A 25,092-nucleotide genomic window follows, 5' to 3' on the forward strand; every position below is an offset into this window, starting at 1 on the left:
CATTTCAAGGCTGAGGATGTTTACCCCTGAGACTGTTGAATTGGCCCAGGGCGCAGAAGAGGAGTGTGTGTGTGTGTGTGTGTGTGTGTGTGTGTGTGTGTGTGTGTGTGTGTGTGTGTGTGTGTGTGTGTGTATGTGTATGTGTATGTGTGTGTGTGTGTGTGTGTATGTGTGTGTGTGTGTGTGTGTATGTGTGTGTGTGTGTGTGTGTGTATGTGTGTATGTGTGTGTGTGTGTGTGTGTATGTGTATGTGTGTGTGTGTGTGTGTATGTGTGTGTGTGTGTGTATGTGTGTGTGTGTGTGTGTGTGTGTGTGTGTGTGTGTGTGTGTGTGTGTGTGTGTGTGTGTGTGTGTGTGTGTGTGTGTGTGTGTGTGTGTGTGTGTGTGTGTGTGTTGCATTGCGACCCAGGGTGCAGAAGGAGCGTTTAGGACCCCACCTCTGGACTCCAGTCAAAACATAATCTTTGTCTCTTCATCGTCCAGTGACCTCAGTCAAACACAGTTCCCCTCACTGCCTGCCTGGATCAGATAGGCCCTTGCCAGAGATATTAGAGAAAGTAGGAGATAGAAATCCCATTGGGAAATGAATGGAGAGACGTACAACGCCCCACCCAGCAGACTGTCGACCAATCACGTTCACGTTGTCATGCTGCGTCACGTAGTTGGTAAGCTAATCATCATGCAATCCCTTCTCAAAGTCAGGGTATGAGTCTATTTTCCTTGAAAGTACATAATATCATGATTCCAAAGCTATACGATATTACATAGAACAAGTTAATTATCTCACATCTTCTTGTTCACAAAATTCATGCTACTGTTGTTTTTATGAGCTAGCGCCCAATTGACTCCCAGTCACTTTTCTTCTTATTTTGTATCATGGCGTTTGCACATTTTGTTTGTGCATGCCGCCACCTACTGTGTTGTAGTGTGTGGTCGATCACGTAGCCTACATTTTGTGATACAAAAATAAAAAAATGCACCACCAACTAACATCTACAGTGGCAAGAAAAAGTATGTGAACCCTTTGGAATTACCTGTACTTCTGCATAAACTGGTCAAAAAATGTGATCTGATCTTCATCTAAGTCACAACAATAGACAAACACAGTCTGCTTAAACTAATAACCAACAAACAATTTTACATTTTCATGTCTTTATTGAACACACCGTGTAAACATTCACAGTGCAGGGTGGGAAAAGTATGTGAACCCTTGGATTTAATAACTGGTTGACCCTCCGTTGGCAATAATATCCTCAACCAAAACGTTTTCTGTAGTTGCGGATCAGACCTGCACAACGGTCAGGAGGAATTTTCGACCATTCCTCTTTACAAAACTGTTTCAGTTCAGCAATATTCTTGGGATGTCTGGTGTGAACCGCTCTCTTGATGTCATGCACCGGAATCTCTATCGGGTCGAGGTCAGGACTCTGACTGGACCACTCCAGAAGGCTTATGTTCTTCTGTTGAAACCCTTCTGTTGTTGATTTACTTCTGTGTTTTGGGTCGTTGTCCTGTTGCATCACCCAACTTCTGTTGAGTTTCAATTGGCGGACAGATAGCCTAACATTCTCCTGCAAAATGTCTTGATAAACTTGGGAATTCATTTTTCCATTGATGATAGTCAGCTGTCCAGGCCCTGAGGCAGCAAAGCAGCCCCAAATGATGATGCTCCCTTCACTATACTTTACGGTTGGGATGAGGTTTTGATGTTGGTGTGCTGTGCCTTTTTTTCTCCACACATAGTGTTGTGTGTTCCTTCCAAACAACTCAACTTTAGTTTCATCTGTCCACATGATATTTTGCCAGTAGCACTGTGGAACATCCAGATGCTCTTTTGCAAACTTCAGACGTGCAGCAATGTTTTTTTTGGACAGCAGTGGCTTTTTCCGTGGTGTCCTCTGAAATAACACCATTCTTGTTTAGTGTTTTACGTATCGTAGACTCGTCAACAGAGATGTTAGCATGTCCCATTCTTCTTAACCTCAATGAGCATTCTGCTCTGTGCTCTTGCAGTCATCTTCGCAGGACGGACACTCCTAGGGAGAGTAGCAACAGTGCTGAACTTTCTCCATTTATAGACAATTTGTCTTACCATGGACTGATGAACATCAAGGCTTTTAGCAATACTTTTGTAACCCTTTCCAGCTTTATGCAAGTCAACATTTCTTAATCTTGGGTCTTCTGAGATCTCTTTTGTTCAAAGCATGGTTCACATCAGGCAATGTTTCTTGTGAATAGCAAACTCACATTTTGTTAGTGTTTTTAAAGGGCAGGGCAGCTCCAACCAACATCTCCAATCTCGCCCTGTTGATTGGACTCCACATTAGCTGACTCCTGATTCCAATTAGGTTTCGGAGAAGTCATTAGCCTAGGGGTTTGCATACTTTTCCCAACCTACACTGTGAATGTTTAAATGATGTATTCAATATAGACAAGAAAAATACAGTACTTTGTGTGTTATTAGTTTAGGCACACTGTGTTTGTCTGTTGTGATTTAGATGAAGATCAGATCTAATTTTATGACCAATTTATGCAGAAATCCAGATAATTCCAAAGGATTCGCATACTTTTCTTGCCACTGTATATACCACTATTACATACCACCAAATAACCTTCCAACTATATACCAATATGTCATAAAGAAATTAAATAACCACCCCATTCCACTACTTTGACCCTAACTGATCCTGGTGTAGGTTTTCTTTCGTTCAACACACCTTGTAAAACCTTGTATGTCCAAGTACTTCTCTGCAGCTGCCACCATCTGTTGTCTGTGATTTACGTACAATTTGTGTGGTACAGTTGATAACCATGGTAATGAATGCTAAGAAGCCAACCTCACTGAAGCACAAATCCGTATCACTCTCTATAGGCCTCGGCCTACTACTCAGCCTTGACCCATCATCCTCTATTCTCTTCACTGCCATAGCATACGACACCTTCTGTTCTACTCTGACCCTGGCAACCTCAACCTGTCTCACACTGGGCACTTCTGATCCCCAGCTAAATTGGCACCAAACAGCGGGAGTCACAGACAAGGAATCTTCTATTTCAGTTGCTACACCTCAACACTTAAAGCCACCCCAGTAATCACTCTGTTCAAAGGCACCCTGTTCCGGAGAGAAAAGGTCACACGGAAAAAACATAAAAATCATCACAAGTCCACTTTGTGCTACCTTCACCGATTTAACAGTACCAAACTTAATTTCTACCCAGCACGAGACTACACATGGATCAGCCAAAAGGTAGGTATCCAATTTCTCCAGAAGTGTCACTCCCCGCACAATTGGCCTAGCGTCATCCGGGTTAGGGATGGCTTGGCCGGTAGGGATATCCTTGTCTCATCGCGCACCAGCGACTCCTGTGGCGGGCCGTGCGAAGTGCGCGCCAACCAAGGTTGCCAGGTGCACGGTGTTTCCTCCAACACATTGGTGCGGCTGGCTTCCGGGTTGGATGTGCGCTGTGTTAAGAAGCAGTGCGACTTGGTTGGGTTGTGTATCGGAGGACGCATTACTTTCAACCTTCGTCTCTCCCGAGCCCGTACGGGAGTTGTAGCGATGAGACAAGATAGTAGCTACTAAACAATTGGATACCACGAAATTAGGGAGAAAAAGGGGTAAAATAAAAAATAAATAAAAAGAAGCGTCACTCCCACTGGGTCCAACCCAGCTAGCAATGAGGAAGCGGCCCTCTTCCGGGGGGCCGAAACTGATTGAATCGGCCCAGAATCGGGTGTCGGACTCGGCCCGGAATCAAAATGAATCACTGCCCAGAATCGGCCCAAGTACATCAATCCGTTTCCATCTACCGGAATTCAGACGACTTTGCCAGCATCTTACCAGAATCCCCCAGAAGCGGCCTGATGCAAAATTAAATAAATGTATACAAAATGACCCAATTTAGTAATTTTAAATATTACTATTATACATACAAATTATTACCCAAAATAATTGTGTCAGAGGAACCATGCGCCTAGCCCACCACAGGAGTTGCTACAGTGCGATGGGACAAGGACATCCCGGCCAGCCAAACCCTCCCCTAACTCGGATGATGCTAGGCCAATTGCTCGTCACCTCATGGGTCTCTCGGGTTGCGACCGGCACGGGCATTGAAACAGCATCTGTAGTAACACAGTTTGCACTGCGATGCAGTGTCTTAGAACACTGCGCCACTCGGGAGGCTTCATCCACAAAGTTTTAATGCTTATCAATTGCCTTGCACAAAGTATCAAAATTCTAAAATATTACTTAAACAGGACTCTTAAAGAATTTTATTTAAATGTTAATTGTATTTTTGGATCACAGAAACAATAACAAAATATGGAAAAATATATAAAGAGAGAGTAGCCCCAATCTGCCGGAGCCCCAAGTAATACATTTGGGGCAGATAACTCACACCAGAATCGGCCCGAACTCAATTCCCGCAACCTAGCCATAAGTATTACTGTCGAAGGCGGCCCAGACGTCGGCCGAGTCTGACTCTCAGCCGAAATCGTCCCAGATCCACTGTGCTTGCTGGGAAATCATCAGGTTCAATTTCTGAGCCATCAGAGCTATCACAGACAGCAGAATAGGGTTTGTACTTGGCGCCATTCTTCCTCAACACACATCTTCCCACTGCACTGGGCTCTTCTCCTTCTTCCTCTCTGTCAAAAACCATGTCTATCTGTTCACCACGCTCATACCACTCCTTCATCTGCTGTACTGCTTGCAGAACACCCACTGATGGCCTTATTCTTCTGTTCCATCTCTGGCCTCGCCATGCTCCCAAAACTTGCCACAGTCGCCAGCCAGGTCTCCTCCTCGTCATCCATTTTAGCCAACAATCCAACTTCACCACCTAGTTTCAGTCGCCGGTTGACAGCCTCCTACTCACTCCTTGAAGGAGAGGTCTCCAAACTTCCGGTGCCGACAGAGATGGCCACCTCGCTTCGCGTTCCTAGGAAACTATGCAGTATTTTGTTTTTTTAATGTGTTATTTCTTACATTGTTACCCCAGGAAATCTTAGGTTTTATTACATACAGTCAGGAGGAACTATTGGATATAAGAGCAAAGTCAACTCACCAACATTACGACCAGAAATACGACTTTCCCGAAGCGGATCCTCTGTTTGGCCCACCACCCAGGGCAATGGATCGGATCCCAGCCGGCAACCCAAAACAACGGCGCCGTAGAAGGAGCAGACTGCGCGGCCCTCTGGTCAGGCTCCGTAGACGGGTACATCGCCCACCGCTCCCGAGCATACTACTCGCCAATGTCCAGTCTCTTGACATCAAGGTAGATGAAATCCGAGCAAGGGTTGCCTTCCAGAGAGACATCAGAGATTGTATCATTCTCTGTATCACCGAAACATGGCTCACTCGAGATGTTATCGGAGTCGGTACAGCCACCTGGTTTCTTCACATATCGCGCCGACAGAAACAAGCATCTCTCTGGTAAGAAGAAGGGCGGGGGTGTATGCCTTATGATTAACGAGATGTGGTGTGATCTCATAACAACATACAGGAACTCAAGTCCTTTTGTTCACTTGACTTCCTCACAATCAAATGCCGACCGCATTATCTACCAAGAGAATTCTCTTCAATCATAATCACAGTCGCGTATATTCCGCCCCAAGCAGACACATCGACGGCCACATTTATTGTAGCTGGGGATTTTAACAAGGCTAATCTGAAGACAAGGCTTCCTAAATTCTATCAGCATATTGATTGCGCAACCTGGGCTGGCAAAACCCTGGATCATTGTTGTTCTAACTTCCACAACTCACATAAGGCCCTCCCCTGCCCTCATTTCGGAAAAGCTGACCACGACTCCATTTTGTTGCCCCCTGCCTATAGACAGAAACTAAAACAGGAAGCACCCGAGCTCAGGTCTGTTCAACGCTGGTCTGACCAATTGGATTCCACGCTTCCAAGATTGCTTCGATCACGTGGACTGGGATATGTTCCGCATAGTGTCGAACAACAACATTGATGAATACGCTGATTCAGTGAGCGAGTTTATTAGCAAGTGCGTTGGTGATGTTGTACCCACAGCATCTATTAAAACATTCCCCAACCAGAAACCGTGGATTGATGGCAGCATTCACGCAAATCTGAAAGCGTGAACCACTGCTTTTAATCAGGGCAAGGTGACCGGAAACATGACCAAATCCAACAGTGTAGCTATTCCCTCCCCAAGGCAATCAAACAAGCTAACAAGTATAGAGACAAAGTATAGAGACAAAGTAGAGTCGCAATTCAGCGGCTCAGAAACGAGAGTGATGTGGCAGGGTCTACAGTCAATCATGGACTACAAAAGAAAAACCAGCCCAGTCGCGGACCACGATGTCTTGCTCCCAGACAGACTAAACAACTTCTTTGCCCGCTTTGAGGACAATACAGTGCCACTGACACAGCCCACTACCAAAACCTGCGGGCTCTCCTTCACTGCAGCCAAGAAAGCTAAGGTAACTGAGCTAAATGACTACCGCCCCGTAGCACTCACTTCCGTCATCATGCAGTGCTTTGAAAGACTAGTCAAGGACCATATCACCTCCACCCTTCCTGACACCCTAGACCCACTCCAATTTGCTTACGTCCCTAAATAGGTCCACAGACGACGCAATCGCAATCACACTGCACACTGACCTAACCCATCTGGACAAGAGGAATACCTATGTAAGAATGCTGTTCATTGACTACAGCTCAGTATTTAACACCATAGTACCCTCCAAACTCCTCATTAAGCTCGAGACCCTGGGTCTTGACCCCGCCCTGTGCAACTGGGTCCTGGACTTCCTGAAGTGCCGCCCCAGGTGGTGATCTCCACCCCGCTGACCCTCAACACTGGGGCCCCACAAGGGTGCGTTCTCAGCCCTCTCCTGTACTCCCTGTTCACCCACGACTGCCTGGCCATGCACGCCTCCAACTCAATCATCAAGTTTGCAGACGACACTACAGTGATAGGCTTGATTACCAACAACGACGAGACGGCCTACAGGGAGGAGGTGAGGGCCCTGGGAGTGTGGTGTCAGGAAAATAACCTCACACTCAATGTCAACAAAACAAAGGAGATGATCGTGGACTTCAACGGACAAACTGAAATGGTCCACCCTCACAGACAACGTGGTGAAGAAGGCGCAGCAGCGCCTCTTCAATCTCAGGAGGCTGAAGAAATGTGGCTTGTCACCAAAAACACTCACAAACATTTACAGATGCACAATAAAGAGCATCCTGTCGACTCCATGTTGTTGCCCCCTGCCTATAGACAGAAACTAAAACAGTAAGCACCCGAGCTCAGGTCTGTTCAACGCTGGTCCGACCAATCGGATTCCACGCTTCCAAGATTGCTTCGATCACTGGTACGATCACTGTATCACCGCCTGGTACGGAAACTGCTCCGCCCATAACCGTTAGGCTCTCCAGAGGGTAGTGAGGTCTGCACAACGCATCACCCGGGGCAAACTACCTGCCCTCCAGGACACCTACACCACCCAATGTCACATGAAGGCCAAAAAGATCATCAAGGACAACAACCACCCGAGCCACTGCCTGTTCACCCTGCTATCATCCAGAAGGCGAGGTCAGTACAGGTGCATCAAAGCGGGGACCGAGAGACTGAAAAACAGCTTCTATCTCAAAGACATCAGACTGTTAAACAGCCATCACTAACATTGAGTGGCTCCTGCCAACATACTGACTCAACCCTAGCCACTTTAATAATGGAAAAATGTATGTAATAAATGTATCACTAGCCACTTTAAACAATGCCACTTTATTTAATGTTTACATACCCTACATTACTCGTCTCATATGTATATACTGTACTCTATACCATCTACTGCATCTTGCCTATGCTGTTCGGCCATCACTCATTCATATATTTTTATGTACATATTCTTATTGATTCCTTTACACTTGTACAAGGTAGTTGTTGTGAAATTTTTAGGTTAGATTACTTGTTAGATATTACTGCATGGCCGGAACTATAAGCACAAGCATTTCGCTACACTCGCATTAACATCTGCTAACCATGTGAATGTGACAAATAAAATTTGATTTGGTTTGATTTCCCTGTCCCAGAATGCACCGGGCAGCCCATTGACGATGTATGGGCACTGTACACAATGGTCATTAATACGATTCCAATCGAGTTTCCCATCTCCTTAAAAGTATCAATTCAATTCAAGGGCTTCATTGGCATGGGAAGCATTTGTTAACATTGCCAGAGCAAGTGAAATATATAATAAACAAAAGTGAAATAAACAATAAAAATGTACAGTAAACATTACACTCACAGAAGTTCCAAAAGAATCAAGACATTTCAAATGTCATATTATCTGTGTATACAGTGTTGTAACGATGTGCTAATAGTTAAAGAACAAAAGGAAAAATAAATGAACATACACCTGGGTTGTATTTACAATGGTGTTTGTTCTTCACTGGTTGCCCTTTTCTTGTGGTAACAGGTCACAAATATTGCTGCTGTGATGGCACACTGTGGTGTTTCACCCGGTAGACATGGGAGTTTATCAAAATTGGGTTTGTTTTCAAATTCTTTGTGGATCTGTGTTATCTGAGGGAAATATGTGTCTCTAATATGTGTCTCTGACCACCCCTACACACGCATGGCTAGGCCTAACTCAACGTATGTTTAATTAAAAATATATATATATATTCAACCTGAACTGAAAAGGCAAATGATAATGTTGGTTGTACCCATAAAACCTCAACTACATAAAACAATAGAGCTCGAATTTGAGGCTTGCAGTATTTCATATTTCATTCGTTAACATTAATTAAGGTATCAGTACGCGCACTCCTTGGGGGTACATCCACATAGGATAAAGTAACCTAGTTGTTCTTTGATATTTTTTAAATGTATTTAACCTTTATTTAACTATATACAGACATCACAGATATACAGACATTGCAGACGAGGGTTGTTGGTACACAAAGACTGAGATTTAAACATTTTTTTTTTTTTAAACATTAATATATATATGCGAGCACCAGAATTACGTTCTCTTTAGAATTTGTGATAAAGGCAAGTTAGACAAGTCAGACTAAAAATTGTTTTGTTCGATAAATGTGTGTTGCAACAGCGCCCTCTGCCGCTCAAATAACCGAAGACAGTCCAAACATGCGTATGTCATTGCTACTTTTTTATTGGCTGCTTTCATTCACGTGATCAAAACATAATCATGGCGGTCTCCGCTGGAGTTCGGTCGAGCGTGGGGCTGACTTTGAGACTTTCTAGAGTTATACCAGATTGTAGCACATGTCCTTTCAACAGGTTGAATAGTTATTTGAATGGTATAGCTAGTTCGTCGAATGTTGATCGTTTTCGGACGTTGAACCGACACTTGCAGACATCCAAAGGTGAGTTGATCGGTTGCTAACTATCGCAGCTACACTTGGATTGTTATCTAACGTTAGCTAATTGTTCAGCTTCCATGAAACCAATCCATTTATATCAATTTAGTGCTAGACAGCTGCTAACAAGTTAGTTAGTTATGTCTACGAACATCGTAACTAGGTACTATTGGTAACTGCATTTCGGGCACTTAAGGGCATTTAAGGGCACTGCATTTCGATGCTTGAGGCGTCACTACAGACATCCTGGTTCGATTCCAGGCTGTATCACAACCTGCCTTGACTGGGTCGTCTGGTGTTGGCCGTCATTGTAAATAATCAGTAGTTTTTTTTTTACTTACTTGCCTAGCTAAATAAAGGTTACATAAAATTACACCCACATTGGCATCTGTTGCTAAGAATGTTTGATAAATTGTGTAACTAATCTCCAAAGCTGCACATTCCCTGTAACTAAGTTGGTCTCAAAGTCGTACAGTAAGTCAGACAATCCGTAAGAGGATATGGAACTGAACGTCAACGATGTCTTTATTTTTTTTGTGAAGGTCTGTACCAAAGTGAGGCGGGTGCAAGTGCAGAAGACCCCCAAGAAGATGTGTAAGTAACCATTTTGCCAGTGCATCATTTAGCTAATTGATTGTTAGCTATTTATGTATTTGCAATTTTCACTCCATTACAGTACATACATGGTCAGGTTAGTAACCCTAACCCTTATGCAGACAAACTCAAGGGGATATATACATACTTTGTTACCGATTTTCCTTAATGTCAATTGAGGGCATCATGCATTTATCACTTGCATTGTCATTTGTGAACTGAGTTTTTAATATTGTTGTTTTTGGTCTGCTCTTAGGGTGAATGTGGTTTACATAGATAGATCAGGACAGAGGATTCCAGTGAAGGCCAAAGTGGGAGACAATGCAATGTACCTGGCCCATAGGCACAACATTGAACTGGAAGGTGAGTGCTAATAGGGTTTGTGATGACATCAATAGAGAATTCAGGTCAAAAGTTGGTGATTGATTTCTCCATTATTGTATTCCTGAAAACTATTTTTTATTTTATTTAACTAGGCAAGTCAAATTCTTATTTTACAATGATGGCCTACACCGGCTAAACCCGGACGGCGCTGGGCCAATTGTGCACTGCTCTATGGGATTCCCAATCACGGCCGGTTGTGATACAGCCTGGATTCAAACCAGGGTGTCTGTAGTGACGCCTCTATCACTGAGACGCACTGCCTTAGACCGCTGCGCCCGGGAGCCACACTTACATCTTGTTTCTTTCTTCCTGTCCATGTATGATTTTTAAGGAGCTTGCGAGGCATCACTAGCTTGCTCAACGTGCCACGTGTATGTGAACAGAGACCATGTCGACAAGCTACCAGAGCCTGACGAAAGGTATGAGATTGTTTTATTATAAGATATGCCATAGTCTATGAGAGCTCATGTCATTGCACGTCTTATGGTTGTACATTGCCCCTGTCAAACGCATACTATGAAAAACAAAACTTTTTTCATTGTCAACAAGACTCTTATAATGCAATGCAAATCAATGGCTTCAATTTGATTCTTCTCATCCCAGAGAAGATGACATGCTGGACATGGCCCCAGCGCTACAGGAGAACTCCAGACTTGGCTGTCAGATCATCCTCACCCAGGAGCTGGAGGGCATAGAGCTTACCCTGCCTAAGGTCACCAGGAACTTCTACGTGGACGGCCATGTTCCCAAACCACACTGAGGACACTACACTCCACACTAGCACCCTACTTAGTGTGAAGCAATGTATTGGGCATGCATTCTAAGTAGTATGCTAGTATGGATGTTGGAACACGGCCCCTCAGGACTGAGTCGTAAGAGAGAGAGAGAGTCGCTTGAAGGGTCCCTCCCAAGTCAAGAATGCTCTTACATATCCACATGACTGTGTGACCGAAGACAAAAGCTATATACCAGTCACTGGCTGCATTTAGACAGCGCCCCTGATGGGATTGGTCAAAAGACCAATTAGTGGAAAAAATATCAGAATTGGGCTGCCTGTGTAAACGCAGCCTCTGAAATGTGTTGTATTTGGCTCACACTGAAAGTAATGCTGATTGTGGAAGAGTTAGATGGTTTTCAGCATTCATGTATAAATATGTCATGTGTATAGAAGAGTTCTCAGGCCAAGATTGAGATGTCTATCAAACCGTTCAATGTCACAGACAGCTGTTTGTTTCATAGTAACCTGAGTCAGCATTTCAGAAAGGCCTGTTGTCATTGCTACGCAAATAACTTTGTGTCCTTGAATAGAACATTCCATGTTACAACTCATTTACAAAGGTCAACATACACACATCTCAGGTGGAGCTTCCAAATAGTCTTGTCTCTACAATAACAGCACTCGCATACAGCTAATGAACAGGATGTTATGTCTACGTATACATAGCTTTCACCATTATATCTACTTATGGCCAGTTTCTAGGAATTTTACTGTTGTGGGTGTGTGGTGACTAGTCAAGACCGTAACAAGCCCATCCACAACACTGAAAGCCCTTTCCCTACATCAAGCCCGTCAGGAATCATTAACCGTCTCTGATGTAGCACTTTTGCAGTGTGTTTTGTAAGCAGAGGGCAGCTTGAGATCGATTGGAATGGAAAGGGTTGAATCTGTTAGATAACTAATGATGCTAAGGAGATACTTGGGCTGCATTCACACAGGCAGCCTCATTTTGATATTTTTTTTCCCAATCACAGATCTTTGCACATCAAAGCTGATCTGATTGGTCAAAATGCAGCCTAAACCATTTTAAACTGACAGATGCATTTTGTCCAATTCCCAAGTCATTTCTGTTTCTGTCCATCCATACCCAGTAATGATTTGCCTTGTCAATTCACCGTTAGTCTCATAACTGTCCATCAAAAAACACCTGTATCCAGTATTAGTTGGCTCCTTTACGAACCTGGAATGCTTTCACTTGTACTGTAATGAATGTGTCTGTCATACGCACAAAACGTGTAGGTGTATTATGTATATATGGTATATCTCAAATTTGCAAGTCTATTTTAGATTTGTGCAATAAAAATACCAAAAGTTTGTACTAGTCTGTCTTAAGCCCTATGCTTTTTAAAAACCACACTGAAGGCAATTGAACACCACAAGTGCAGTATTCAACACCAGTCCTTGAGAGCAGTTTAAATCCTCAAAACCCAGGAAATGGAAACCAATTGCATAATCGACCAATTAGCAATATCATACAAGGGTCAAGAAAACCACCTCTGGCCCTTTGAGGACTGACTTTGAATACCACTGCTAAAATGGCTGCGCTTAGGCAGCCCAATTCAGATAATTGGTCTTTTGACCCATCACAAATCTTTTCCCGAGCTGATCTGATGGGTCAAAACACCAATTAGCGAAAAATGGTCATAATTGAGCTGCCTTTCTAAACAGCCAATGTGTCACTGCTAAATACTGATACATTGTATTTGTTTTGTGTGGGAGATCATTTTAAATGGTTCAAGATAAAGCATCGCAAGTCAAACTCAACAGTAGACCTACAATTTATACCAAGAACCTCACTTCACGTGTTTTGTAATGGATGACTATTCGTACAAAACATTAGTAGCCTATTTACCTGTATGTAAAAACGTTTTATATACAGAAGAAACCGAGGCGCCACAAGGCCGACAATTCGGGAAAATCCAGAACGCAAATCACTCAACCCACACTTTTATGTGTTTATGCAGGCCAATCAACTTCAATCACAGACATCTGTGGCATCCTGTAGGCCCAACAACAAATGCATTGCGGCGACGTGACTATCAATTTCCTGAAGCTCGTGATCAAATTGGGGGAAATAACTTGTCATCTCTCTCAAGACAGATTCAGTGAGAAAACCAAGGGTGATTCTGCATGTTGGCCCTGATCGCCTTGGTAAGAGACAACCGTGATCACCAACGTGATCAGGGCATTACATAATCAAACGATTGAACTCGATAGTTTCAATAACTATTTAATCCGATCGATCACAGGGATCTCATAATTCGATTTTAAATACTTGATATTTTCTAAGGTAGGATGTGGAGATATTGTGTGGCAGAAAAGTTCGTATTCAAACGCACGGCCTCAGTGTGCCCTCAGACTGAGCAGTGAGCTCGAGCAAGATGTGTCATACTCATTCAGGACGTTAATCAAATAGTAGAATGCAGATGATTACGTTTTGAGGAGAAATTCATACAATTTGACAAAGTAAGTGTGTATCAATGGGCTATATCGTGTTAGTTAGAATGTCATTGTAGGCTTACTCATTATTTGCTAAAGGTTTGTTGGGCCATTAATTCTAAACTCTGCTCACGAAGCTAATTTGATTTGACAGCTAATTCAGACTGTTCTAGAAGTTAAGAGTAGTAGGGTACTAATAGTCTACTTTACAATCTTTTTGGCTTGAATTATTATAGTATAATGAAATCAACTATCATGTGTAATAATTTATTGTAATTTGTAAGTATTTTGTTTTTATTTAGGAAGTGTGTGTATACCGGTAAAAATATTTAAACACCTAGTCATTCAAGTGTTTTTCTTTATTTTTTACTATTTTCTACATTGTAGAATAAAGTGAAGACATCAAAACTAGGAAATGACACATTGAATCATGTAGTAACCCAAAAAGTCTTAAACAAATCAAAATATATTTGAAATTCTTCAAATAGCCACCCTTTGCCTTGATGACAGCTTTGCACTCTTGGCCTTCTCTCAACCGGCTTCATGAGGAATGCTTTTCCAACAGTCTTGAAGGAGTTCCCACATATGTTGAGCACTTGTTGGCTGCTTTTCCTTCACTCTGCAGTCCGACTCATCCCAAAACGTCTCAATTTGGTTGAGGTCGGGTGACGTAGAACTCCATCACTCTACTTCTTGGTTAAATAGCCCTTAAACACCCTGGAGGTGGGTGTCGTTGTCCTGTTGAAAAACAAACAATAGACCCCCTAAGTGCAAACCAGATGGGATGGTGTATCACTGCAGAATGCTGTGGTAGCCATGCTGATTAAGTGTGCCGTGAATTCGGAATAAATCACAGACCGTGTCACCAGCATAGCACCTATTTCTCCATGCTTCACGTTGGGAACCACACAAGCGGAGATCATCCTGTTAACCTAGTCTATGTCTCAAAGACACGGCATTTGGAACCAAAAAACTAAAATTTGGACTCATCAGCCCTAAGGACAGATTTCCACCGGTCTAATGTCAATTGCTCGTGTTTCTTGGCCCAAGCAAGTCTTCTTATTATTGGTGGCCTTTAGTAGTGGTTTCTTGGCAGCAAATTGACCATGAAAATCTGAATCACGCAGTCTCCTCTGAACAGTTGATGTTGAGATGTGCCCGTTACTTGAACGCCGTGAAGCATTTATTTGGGCTGCAATCTGAGGTGCAGTTAACTCTGGGTCTTTCTTTCATGTGGCGGTCCTCATGAGAGCCAGTTTCATTATAATGCTTGATGGTTTTTGTGACTGCACTTGAAGAAACTTTCAAAGTTCTTGAACATTTCCATATTGGCCTTCATGTCTTCAAGTAATGATGGACTGTCGTTCCTCTTTGCTTATTTGAGCTGTTTTTCCATAATATGGACTTGTTTTTTTCCAAATAGGGCAAGCTTCTGTATACCAACCCTACCTTGTCACAACACAACTGATTGGCTCAAAAGCATTAAGAACTAACTTTTTAAGGCACACCTGTTAATTGAAATGCATTCCAGGTGACTACATCGTGAAGCTGGTTGAGAGACTGCCAATAGTGTGCAAAGCTGTCATCAAGGCAAAGGGTGGCTACTTGAAGAATCTCAAATATAAAATATATTTTGATATGTTTAACCCTTTTTTGGTTACTACATGATTCCATATGTGTTATTTCATAGTTTTGATGTCTTCACTATTATTCTACGATGTAGAAAATATTAAAAATCAAGAAAAATTCTTGAATGAGTAGGTGTGTCCAAACTTTTGACTGGTACTGTATTCAGCTGATCCACTTTCCAATTGTTTTCTTTCCACAATATGGGCACATCAACATGAGCACAGGAGCCATTTACAGACCAGGCAGCCAAGGGACCATGGAAGATCCGGACACCCAGGAGGGCCTGCAGGTGTGTGTGCTGTGCTTGAGGTGGGTCAATATTATCTCAGTGTGTGGTTGAGTCTTCTTTTATTTTTCTTCAGGTGACCCAGTCCACTATCCTCTACCTCATCCAAGAAGCCTCCAAGCTAGCAACTCCCACCCCTGTCCACAACCGCTCCATAGACTCAAAGCCTAAGACTTTACCTGTATCAAATGAAAGGTCTAAAAATAATCAAGTGTCTGATCATAGACCTTCTCCTCCTCAGCACAATTCCTCTCTCATGAGCCTTCATAACCAGCCAAAAGATGACTTAGAACAATGTAGGAGACATACAAACTCAGTCCTGCCCAGCCGTCATAGTAGCAGCAGTCCGTGGGAGTTGATGAGCCTGATCAACATGCAGTGTGAGAGACTCCTCCAATCAGATGACCAAGAGGGAACCTCATCTAGGGCTCAGTTGGTTCCTATTGACTCTGACAATCATCCTCCTGAAGGTGTGGGGTACAGTAAGAACACTGTCCCTGTCTGCCCCACTCTAGTCAGTACCAGAGGGGATTCTCCCCATCTGCATGTCGGGTCCAGGGGAGAGATGGGGGAGTTGGGTGGAGGTGGTTATTGCTCACCCACATGTCCAGGTACCAGTTCTCAGACATCACCGGATGTCAATGGCAGCTACAAAACTAAACCTGGTGTGGGAGCTTCAGACTCTGACGTTGTAACGGACAAAGAAACAGGAGCCACATTTTGTCTTAACGGTGATGGATTGTCTGTGAGTGAAGAAAGCAGAAAGGTCCCCTGTGACTTAGTCCAAGACGACAACACAGTGAAGGAGGTCCGTCCTGAGGCAAAAGACGGGCTGTCAGTTAAACATCCGGCTGTGTCATATATAAACCTATTTGGGCAAACGCTTGTCCACAAAGTAGCTACAATTAAGGATGCAGCAAGTCTGTCGTCTCCCTCCGTAGACCCCATGACATGCTTACATCCAGGCCCAGAAGAGCTGAACCTTAACATGACCCTGGACTTAAACTCAAACATATGTTTTACCTTTGACCCCAAGGAAGACATGCCACCAGCCCTGAACTCCCCTTATAATACTATGTTGCTCATATTGAACAGTGAAGCAGGGTCTGTGATTGTGAACGCAAAATCAGTACAAGATGGCAGTTTTGCAGGCGTCAAAGCAGAGCTCAACGAAAGCTCCATGGAAGAGGACACAGACACAGTACAAGATACCAGTATTATTACAGACTCTCCGTTGGACCTCACCCAAAGTTGCAAGGACTTGGAGGACGACATGGACACTATCCCCGCAGCCCCCCAGTCTCCCTCTCCGTCTGACCCCATGTGTAGGTCCACCAAGGCCCCCAGGAAGCAGCTCCGTCCCAGCCGGAGTGTGGATGTTGGAGACCCAGACTTCCAGGGAGTGACGTTCCGGATGCAGACGGAGCTGGACGACAGCAGGGAGCAGTGTCGCCTTCTCATCACCTCCAAGAAGTACAGGTATGGTTGATGTCAGAGTGCTTTGCTCTTTCTCCCCATAACTCAAAAACATATATTATATTATTTAGCGCTGCCGTAATAAACCGTATTATATGAAATTGAATTTGTATGTCACAAATTTCCTTATGCGGTATATTGTTGTAAAATATCTCACAATGTTCTCTACAAACTTGTGTGTGTGTGTGTCCTAGTGAAGAGCTCTCTAGTGGTCCGACCAGGAGGTCACTGAGAGCAGGCAGGTCCCGTTCATCCCAGAGTTCCATGAGGACCAGCAGCTCTGAAGAGAGCGACCCCTCCTCCAGTGACTACCAATCTCTATCACTCTTAACCAGGAGGGGGCGCCACTACTGCACAAAACAATACCAGCACCGTAGAAATAGGCAGAACACTACACTCTTAGAAAAAAGGGTTAATGAGAGGTTAATTGCAGGGACTGGATGTTTTGTGTAGAACGATCTCTACTCCAGTAATCCAGGAGGGGGTACCATTACGACACAAATCCAAACACTTTAACTAGAACCATAGACAGGTGGAATACATTTGATGAGGGGGAGTTTTAATGGAGGTATTTTGGGAAACGGCTGTGTAAACATCCTAAGACTTTAATGAGTAACGTAGTGTACAGTGTTGAGGGCAGGGTTGCGAGATCAGGTTGTGCTTTGGCACTCCCACTCACCGTGCACCTAGAAAGAAAACCGAATGAGAGAGAAGCCGCATACTGAGTCATGGAAACATGTCATTTCATTATTCTACAACATATATTTAGGAGGATTAGGGCACAAGGCCTGTTTGTTTGTTTGTACTGATAGCCACTCCTTTCTCCTCCCCATCAGAGAATAAGATCTGTGCCTCTTGCTGCACCATGAAGACTCCTCTGTGGCGAGATGCTGAGGACGGTACCCCGCTGTGTAACGCCTGTGGAATAAGGTGAGTCGCGTTAAATACAGTGCATTATCAAGCACATCGTCACGGCCCAGAGTTTCTCCTGGTCAGGTCACGTGGCCATGAACTCTGACCCTGTGGTTATAGTAAATGGTGACAGTGACATAGATGGTTTGATGACCACAATATTGCATAACCCTGTATGTGAGCAGAATTAGAACTTGAAGGACACGTAAGGCCATCAATCACTGTGACCTACAGTTGAAGTCGGATGTTTACTATAACTTAGGTTGGAGTCATTAAAACGTGTTTTTCAACCACCCCACAAATGTCTTGTTAACAAACTAAAGATTTGGCAAGTCTGTTAGGACATCTACTTTGTGCATGACACAAGTAGTTTTTCCAACAATTGTTTACAGATTATTTCATTTATCATTCACTGTATCACAATTCCAGTTGGTCAGAAGTTTACATACTCTAAATTGACTGCCTTTAAACAGATTGGAAAATTCCAGAAAATGACGTCATGTTTTTAGAAGCTTCTGATAGGTTAATTGGCATAATTTGAGTCAATTGGAGGTGTACCTGTGGATGTATTTCAAAGGCCTACCTTCAAACTCAGTGCCTCTTTGCTTGACATCATGGGAAAATCAAAAGAAATCAGGTCTACACAAAAAGTGTAGACCTCCACAAATCTGGTTCACCCTTGGGAGCAATTTCCAAACGCCTGAAGGTACCACGTTCATCTGTACAAACAACAGTACGCAAATCTAAACATCATGGGACCACACAGCCGTCATACTGCTCAGGAAGGAGACTCGTTCTGTCTCCTAGAAATGAATGTACTTTGGTGCGAAAAGTGAAAATCAATCCCAGAACAACAGCAAAGGACCCTGTGAAGATGCTGGAAGAAACAGGTACAAAATTATCTATATCCACAGTAAAACAAATCCTATATCGGCATAACCTGAAAGGATGCTCAGCAAGGAAGAAGCCACTGCTCCAAAACCGCCATTAAAAAAGCCAGACTACAGTTTGCAACTGCACATGGGGACAAAGATTGTACTTTTTGGAGAAATGTCCTCTGGTCTGATGAAACAAAAATGGAACTGTTTGGCCATAATGACCATCGTTATGTTTGGAGGAAAAAGGGGGAGGCTTGCAAGCCGAAGAACACCATCCCATCTGTGAAGCACGGAGTTGGCAGCATCATGTTGTGGAGGTGCTTTGCTGCAGGAGGGACTGGTGCACTTCACAAAATAGATAGCTCCATGAGGAAGGGAAATTATTTGGATATATAGAAGCAACATCTCAAGACATCAAGTCAGGAAGTTAAAGCTTGGTCGCAAATGGGTCTTCCAAATGGACATTGACCCCAAGCATACTTCCAAATTTGTGGCAAAATGGCTTAAGGACAACAAAGTCAAGGTATTGGAGTGGCTAGATCAAAACCCTGACCTCAATCCTATAGAAAATTTGTGGGCGGAACTGAAAAAGTGTGTGCAAGCAAGGAGGCCTACAAACCTGACTCAGTTACACCAGCTCTGTCAGGAGGAATGGGCCAAAATTCACCCATCTTACTGTGGGAAGCTTGTGGAAGGCTACCCAACACGTTTGACCCAAGTTAAACCATTTAAAGGCAATGCTACCAAATACTAATTGAGTGTATGTAAACTTCTGACCCACTGGGAATGTGATGAAAGAAATAAAATCTGAAATCATTCTCTCTTCTATTATTCCGACATTTCACATTCTTAAAATAAAGTGGTGATCCTAACTGACCTAAGACAGGGAATTTTTACTAGGATTAAATGCAAGGAATTGTGAAAAACTGAGTTTTTAATTTTTTTTGGCTAAGGTATAGGTAAACTTCTGACCTCTAATGTATATCCCCTGTTATTCTCCTCCATGTCTACTTACTCCTCAGGTATAAGAAGTACAAGGTACGCTGTCTGCAGTGTTGGCACATCCCTAGGAAGGAGGGCAACTCCAACTCGCGCTGCTTCAAATGTGGAAACTTATCACGGCTGGCTACGTCCCAACGCAAGCACTATGCCTTGTAGGGGAAGGGAACACACTTAGGCCTTGGCATGAGGTCCTAGACACTGATACCACAGACAGTCCCCCTCCAGGTACATGGTAATTGGCCACACCTCCTGACTTTGACTCTTGGAGTTATTTGATCATTTATTACATCACATACTGTCATAGTGTGTCACGGTGTTGGCTGAGCCATGGTGAGTCACAGTCTAACGGGTCTGGCTGCTTTTAGCACTGTAGCATGCGCTTGTCACTTTAGGAAGAAAGAGTTCAAATGAAGAACAGTCTCCTGCTTGGAGGCTGTGTCTGACAATAGACTGTCTGTCTGAAATGACCCTGACACAAGTAGTGCACTATACAGGGAATTGGGAGTCTCTGGCCAAAGGTAGTGCACTTTTGGCCAAAGACAGTGCCCTGCTTTACTGGGAATAGGTAGCCATTTTGGACTGTTTACTCCCCTTGTTTACTAGGCTTGACCTTGGTGCTATCCAGTTTGTATGTTACATTAAGTTCAATTAATTTGAGTGATATATTATCTGTTCTTGTTTAGTTTGTAATTGTTTTTTAAAATTTGTTTTTCTATTTGGTTGTTTCTGGACTGCCCTTAGCATTAACTGGCTGGATTAGAGATGAAGCAATTCCTTATCTTGACTGTTTCCTGTAAACAAATAAAAAATAAACGTTTGTGTTAGTGTGTACTACACTTTTGGGTTTGGTGTGCATAAAATTCATGTTAACATATCTTATTCGGTTTGTTTTCATTTCATCTCTCAACCCTCTGAATGTGTGTGCCTACGACTTGGTCTAGAATGAGGAATATGAATTGATGCGGAACCATATTCAAACTGATTTGTGAGAATTGCTCCAGGGATGTTTCTATGCTTAAATTAAATGCAATTAGTGGGACTTTAAAATGTATCAAAATAAGAAAGATGAAAGTTTAATATCAGACACTGCTGCAGCAGGATTGAATACATGACCTGGCCTGTGCAGTATTTTGTGCCTGTAGTGAAACGGCTCTTTTCTTTTGCCAATGTCTTTTTCAAATCAGAAAAGTGCCAAATCCATTCTGAAATAATAACTACACAGTATTAGCCATGTGCTTGGCCACCCACTTGCGTTATCTGCTGGAAATATTGGAATTCTCATGAAGTATTTAGTATAGACCAGTTTTAAATTAAAATATGTCTACTGCTAGCTTGTCTTTCACATAAGTGGCCTAACCTAATAACATTTAGTTAAATCATATATTATTCGTTATAGCTGGCCATGGAAAGAATGGCTAATACATGATGAATTTTAATTGATTGTACAATATCGAGCTAGCTAGTGTCTTTAACACCCTTACAATGTTTATGCATTACTGCAAAGAGACCACAAGTAAAAGCGCAGCAGGTGTGCGTGTGCTCTGGCACCGAAATCATTTTGTCCTAGCTCTCTAGTTCAGTGCTTCTTCATTAATTTCTCCTTTCAGAAAACAATACATTTTTAACCATATTTGACTTAAGTGAAATAAAAGCCATGATAAAAGGATGCTCTGGATCGAGAACTGGGTAGGATAGGCATTTGTTGTGGGAGACCGATTCTATTCAAATAAAAGGCTGTAGGTATTCAATAATGGTTTTACAAATGGGAAAACGGGATATATTCTTGAGTCCTGTTATCTGTTAAACGTGTCGAAGAAAACTGACAATAGTTCACCCATCAAATGATTACAATCAGGCTTCTGATTTGAGTACAAAGTGAATTTGTATCGAGTGTATGACAACAAGCCCCAAACACTGTTCTAATGTGCCATTGTGTGTTGGACATAAAGTTGTCTAATGGCCTATGCTTTATTCCATACGTTAGTTCTCCCCATGATCAAAAACACGTTTGTAGGCCTAATGATTGTTGTGAGTGCTTGTGATGGATGTTTACGTTAGTAAGTCTTTGTCGTAATTATTTTCAGGACTGAAGAGGAAGAGCAGCAGGAGGAGGGGGGTGAAAAGTATTTTGGGGCAGCTGGGTTTTCTTTTTTTGTTGTTAATGAAAAGCAAAAAGGCAGGAGGCAGGCCCGTCGCGTGTGTCGGCTCTGGCTGGTGTCCGACCCGAGGCTCATCATCTCGCCTGTTGGCGCATGCAGGTGGCACCGGACCCGCGAGAGGATTATGACCCTGGAAGGAGAGCTCGAACTCATGGAGAGGTCAGATGTCGACGTGGATGGAAAAGGGAACAAAGCTACACGGAACCAGGGGTATGTATCTTTAACCAAAGAAGACGGGGCCGATTTGGAGCAGCAAAGCGCTGCGTCCTTGTCTCCAAAACAGCCAGCGAAGGATACGGAGGATGAGGGTGACTTTACGCCGAACTGCACAGAGAGAATCGCTGCCTCGGTGAAACCTCCGTACTCCTACATCGCTCTTATCACCATGGCAATCCTCCAGAGCCCGAAGAAAAGACTGACTCTCTCGGAGATATGTGACTTCATCAGCCAGCGCTTCACGTATTACGGGGAGAGGTTCCCGGCGTGGCAGAACTCCATCCGTCACAACTTGTCCCTCAACGACTGCTTCGTCAAAATGCCCCGGGAGCCCGGTAACCCCGGGAAGGGGAACTACTGGACGTTAGACCCCATGTCGTCTCATATGTTCGAGAACGGGAGCTTCCTACGGCGGAGGAAACGTTTCAAACGGCAGAATTACCGATTTGGGATGATGGACACCCGGTGCCCGCTCGAGCGCAGCAGCGTGCTCCCTGGATTTTCCTTCTACGGGACGAACGGAATAGGACCGTGTCATTTTCAGGTACCCGGTTTGGAATTGTACCATCACTTGGGCATCGAACATCATTCTGTTTCTAACCAAAGCATCCCACCAGTGAGCAGCATCTTGCCCGCGCTCTCCTCACTTTTATCAAGGAATTCGAACGTTGTCCAAAAGACATTTCTTCCACATCCGTCTCTTAGCTTTGAGAATTTCGAAACGACGCACCGCGCAGCCTCCACAGTGGCCCAAGCTTTGGTCCCCGGATCTTCATTTCTGTCCCCGGCCTCGCTCCATTCAATGGGCGCTCCGCATCTCTGGAGCTTTCATCCCGAGTACCACAAACGACGCTCTCTCCCCAACTCCAGCCGTATAGCAAATGAACTCTTGCAGCAACTTGGTGACAAATAGCTTAATCAATAGTGTTTTCTGTATTGACGAGGATTCATTAGGGAAACCACCTTTCATAGATTTGTATCTATTTAATTACAAATGCTTCAAATGAAAAAAATCTATGTTTTGAAGATGTGTCAATTGAGTCAACATTTCTAACAATGTTAGTGGCCAACCCAAAAAATATGTTTTGCAATATAAATGTTTGAGGCCTATATTTTGTGTAAATAAGCACTTTATAATTAAATGTTTTCATTTGATTTATAACGACATTTGGCAACATCATTAATTGTAATGTTAAAAACTACACCGATTTTTTTTTTAAATCAAATTGAACATGTCAGATTTATTCTACAACTTCTCTTGATTCACTAACGCAGAACCTCTCCGAATTAGCCTAATCTCCCAAATGTGCCAATCTTGCCAGTGGCAAATGTAATCTCTATACTTTGACAATGTTATATTTGGCCTTATTTATCTTTAAGGCGAAGTGTGTTTTCCTACACCGTGGAATCAAAAACACACCAAATATTTGGAGCGCAAACAATGTGGAGCCCTGAAACATAAAACCACAAGTTTTCAATAGCCTTTTATTTTGAAAGATGCCTGGTCTTATTTTTGTTAAAGTTGACAATATTTGGTTTGATTAACTGGCCTTATAATTCTACAAATTATAATTTGAAAATGTTTCATTCAGTAGCTTTATTTCTGCTACATTTGGACATGCCTGCGTGGCAGAAAACATGAGCTTCACCTGCTTGGGCACGCGAGTGGAAACCGTTTAAATGTGACGACATCATTGAGTTTATTTTTATTTTACTCTTCGTGTCAACGTGTGATTGATTTCCACATATATTTATATATATTTTTAAATGTGTAATGTATATGCGAGATCTCACAGTGCACACACACATCTGCCCATTCTTCATCTCTCGCTCGAGTTTCTCTGTATGCGTGTGTGTGTGAATCGGTGCGTGTCCTGCACCCCTACATGTGTTAGAAGGCATTCCACAGTCAAAACGAACGCCTTCGTATTATAAAGGCCTACAGTTCCAAATCCGGCACGCTAAATAAGTTATGAAACATCTGCTTGTTCTGTAATGTTGCTACACGATTAATCAGACGCATCTAGAGAGATCCAGCCTACATTAAACATCACATTGTTATATTGAGTGTAATGTGCATTTGTTTACTTCAATGTAGCCTATATTTGTCTGTGTCTATAGATTCTGTGTGCTGTCTTGGACTTGGGCTATAGTGTTTACCATATGCCTGCCTCTCCGTTTCAGAAAGACCCATGTCAGCATTACTACACAGCTTTAACACACTCATATTACTCACTTTAGTTGAAACCATCAGTGGATACAGCATAGGGATACTATTAATACATACATTTGTGGATGGGAGTCATTATTGAGTTTTGGGGATGGATGGACATGTGTTTTGGAGCATTTGATCTCCTGCTATAAATCCTAGTGTTATTGGATTGCTGAGCGTCGGAACACACAAAACCTCTCCACTTTCCACCGTTGGTCATCTCTTTGAGCAGTTTGTTTTTCCTGGCTTTTAATCAATTATACCTTTTTCTCCTTCCCCCGTTCCCTTGCCTCTGTTTAACTGTTCTCTCTGTGTGTGTGTGTGTGTGTGTGTGTGTGTGCGCGCGGCACCCGTACGCCCCATTAAAACTCAACTCTGCACGGTGTTTTAAAGGCCCCTGTGCGCGCATGGCGGGCGATATGAAGGAGTGTGTATTTGGAAAAGGGGACCCCCCTCGTGGCAACAGATGACAGTGACATATAGCAGGAGTGCCACCCAGAAGGCCTATGAGCTCACACTTCAGCCATGCATCCACAGAGAATGAGAGAGATGAAGGGAGGAAGGGATAGATGGAGAGAGAGAGAGAGAGAGAGAAAGTGTGTGCACGTGCACAAGTGTCTGTGTGGAGCTTCTGAGTTTCAGGAGAACAAGGATACAGATGATGGTGCCAGAAAGGAGTTTAGTAGAGGACAGGGATTCAAGTGAAGGAGAAAGAGATGTGTTTGAAAAAGGGGAACATCTGAAGAGTAACAGAGAGAAAGAGAGTTTAA

At 43.2% G+C, this 25,092-nt stretch overlaps 3 protein-coding genes across 7 annotated transcripts; all 3 read left to right on the top strand.

Moving 5' to 3' along the window:
• The first annotated feature begins 9,158 nt into the window (after positions 1-9,158).
• On the top strand, positions 9,159-12,427 carry LOC110493435 (ferredoxin-2, mitochondrial). The gene is made up of 5 exons (XM_090204400.1): positions 9,159-9,363; positions 9,900-9,951; positions 10,208-10,314; positions 10,667-10,754; positions 10,939-12,427. Exons 1-5 carry the CDS (start codon positions 9,186-9,188, stop codon positions 11,093-11,095), a joined length of 582 nt encoding a protein of 193 aa, XP_090060526.1. The 5' UTR covers positions 9,159-9,185; the 3' UTR covers positions 11,096-12,427.
• A 691-nt stretch (positions 12,428-13,118) lies between these two features.
• Positions 13,119-20,579, top strand: LOC110493434 (uncharacterized). 5 transcript variants are annotated; one of them, XM_036940250.2, is made up of 7 exons: positions 13,119-13,264; positions 13,404-13,579; positions 15,406-15,470; positions 15,544-16,946; positions 17,138-17,247; positions 17,780-17,873; positions 19,756-20,579. In XM_036940250.2, the coding sequence occupies exons 3-7, from the start codon at positions 15,438-15,440 to the stop codon at positions 19,889-19,891; spliced, it is 1,776 nt and encodes a 591-aa protein (XP_036796145.2). In that variant the 5' UTR covers positions 13,119-13,264; positions 13,404-13,579; positions 15,406-15,437; the 3' UTR covers positions 19,892-20,579. The 5 variants fall into 5 exon arrangements, with proteins under 5 accessions (XP_036796145.2, XP_090060525.1, XP_036796144.2 ...); XM_090204399.1 differs by having other exon boundaries at positions 13,408-13,579; XM_036940249.2 differs by lacking the exon at positions 13,404-13,579.
• A 1,294-nt stretch (positions 20,580-21,873) lies between these two features.
• On the top strand, positions 21,874-24,173 carry LOC110493433 (forkhead box protein D3-B). Its single transcript, XM_036940253.2, has one exon. It carries the CDS (start codon positions 22,019-22,021, stop codon positions 23,021-23,023), a length of 1,005 nt encoding a protein of 334 aa, XP_036796148.2. The 5' UTR covers positions 21,874-22,018; the 3' UTR covers positions 23,024-24,173.
• Positions 24,174-25,092: the final 919 nt, after the last annotated feature.

The sequence above is a fragment of the Oncorhynchus mykiss genome, chromosome 17, assembly GCF_057628025.1.
Source record: "Oncorhynchus mykiss isolate SJ-2025 chromosome 17, ASM5762802v1, whole genome shotgun sequence".
NCBI lineage: Eukaryota > Metazoa > Chordata > Actinopteri > Salmoniformes > Salmonidae > Oncorhynchus > Oncorhynchus mykiss.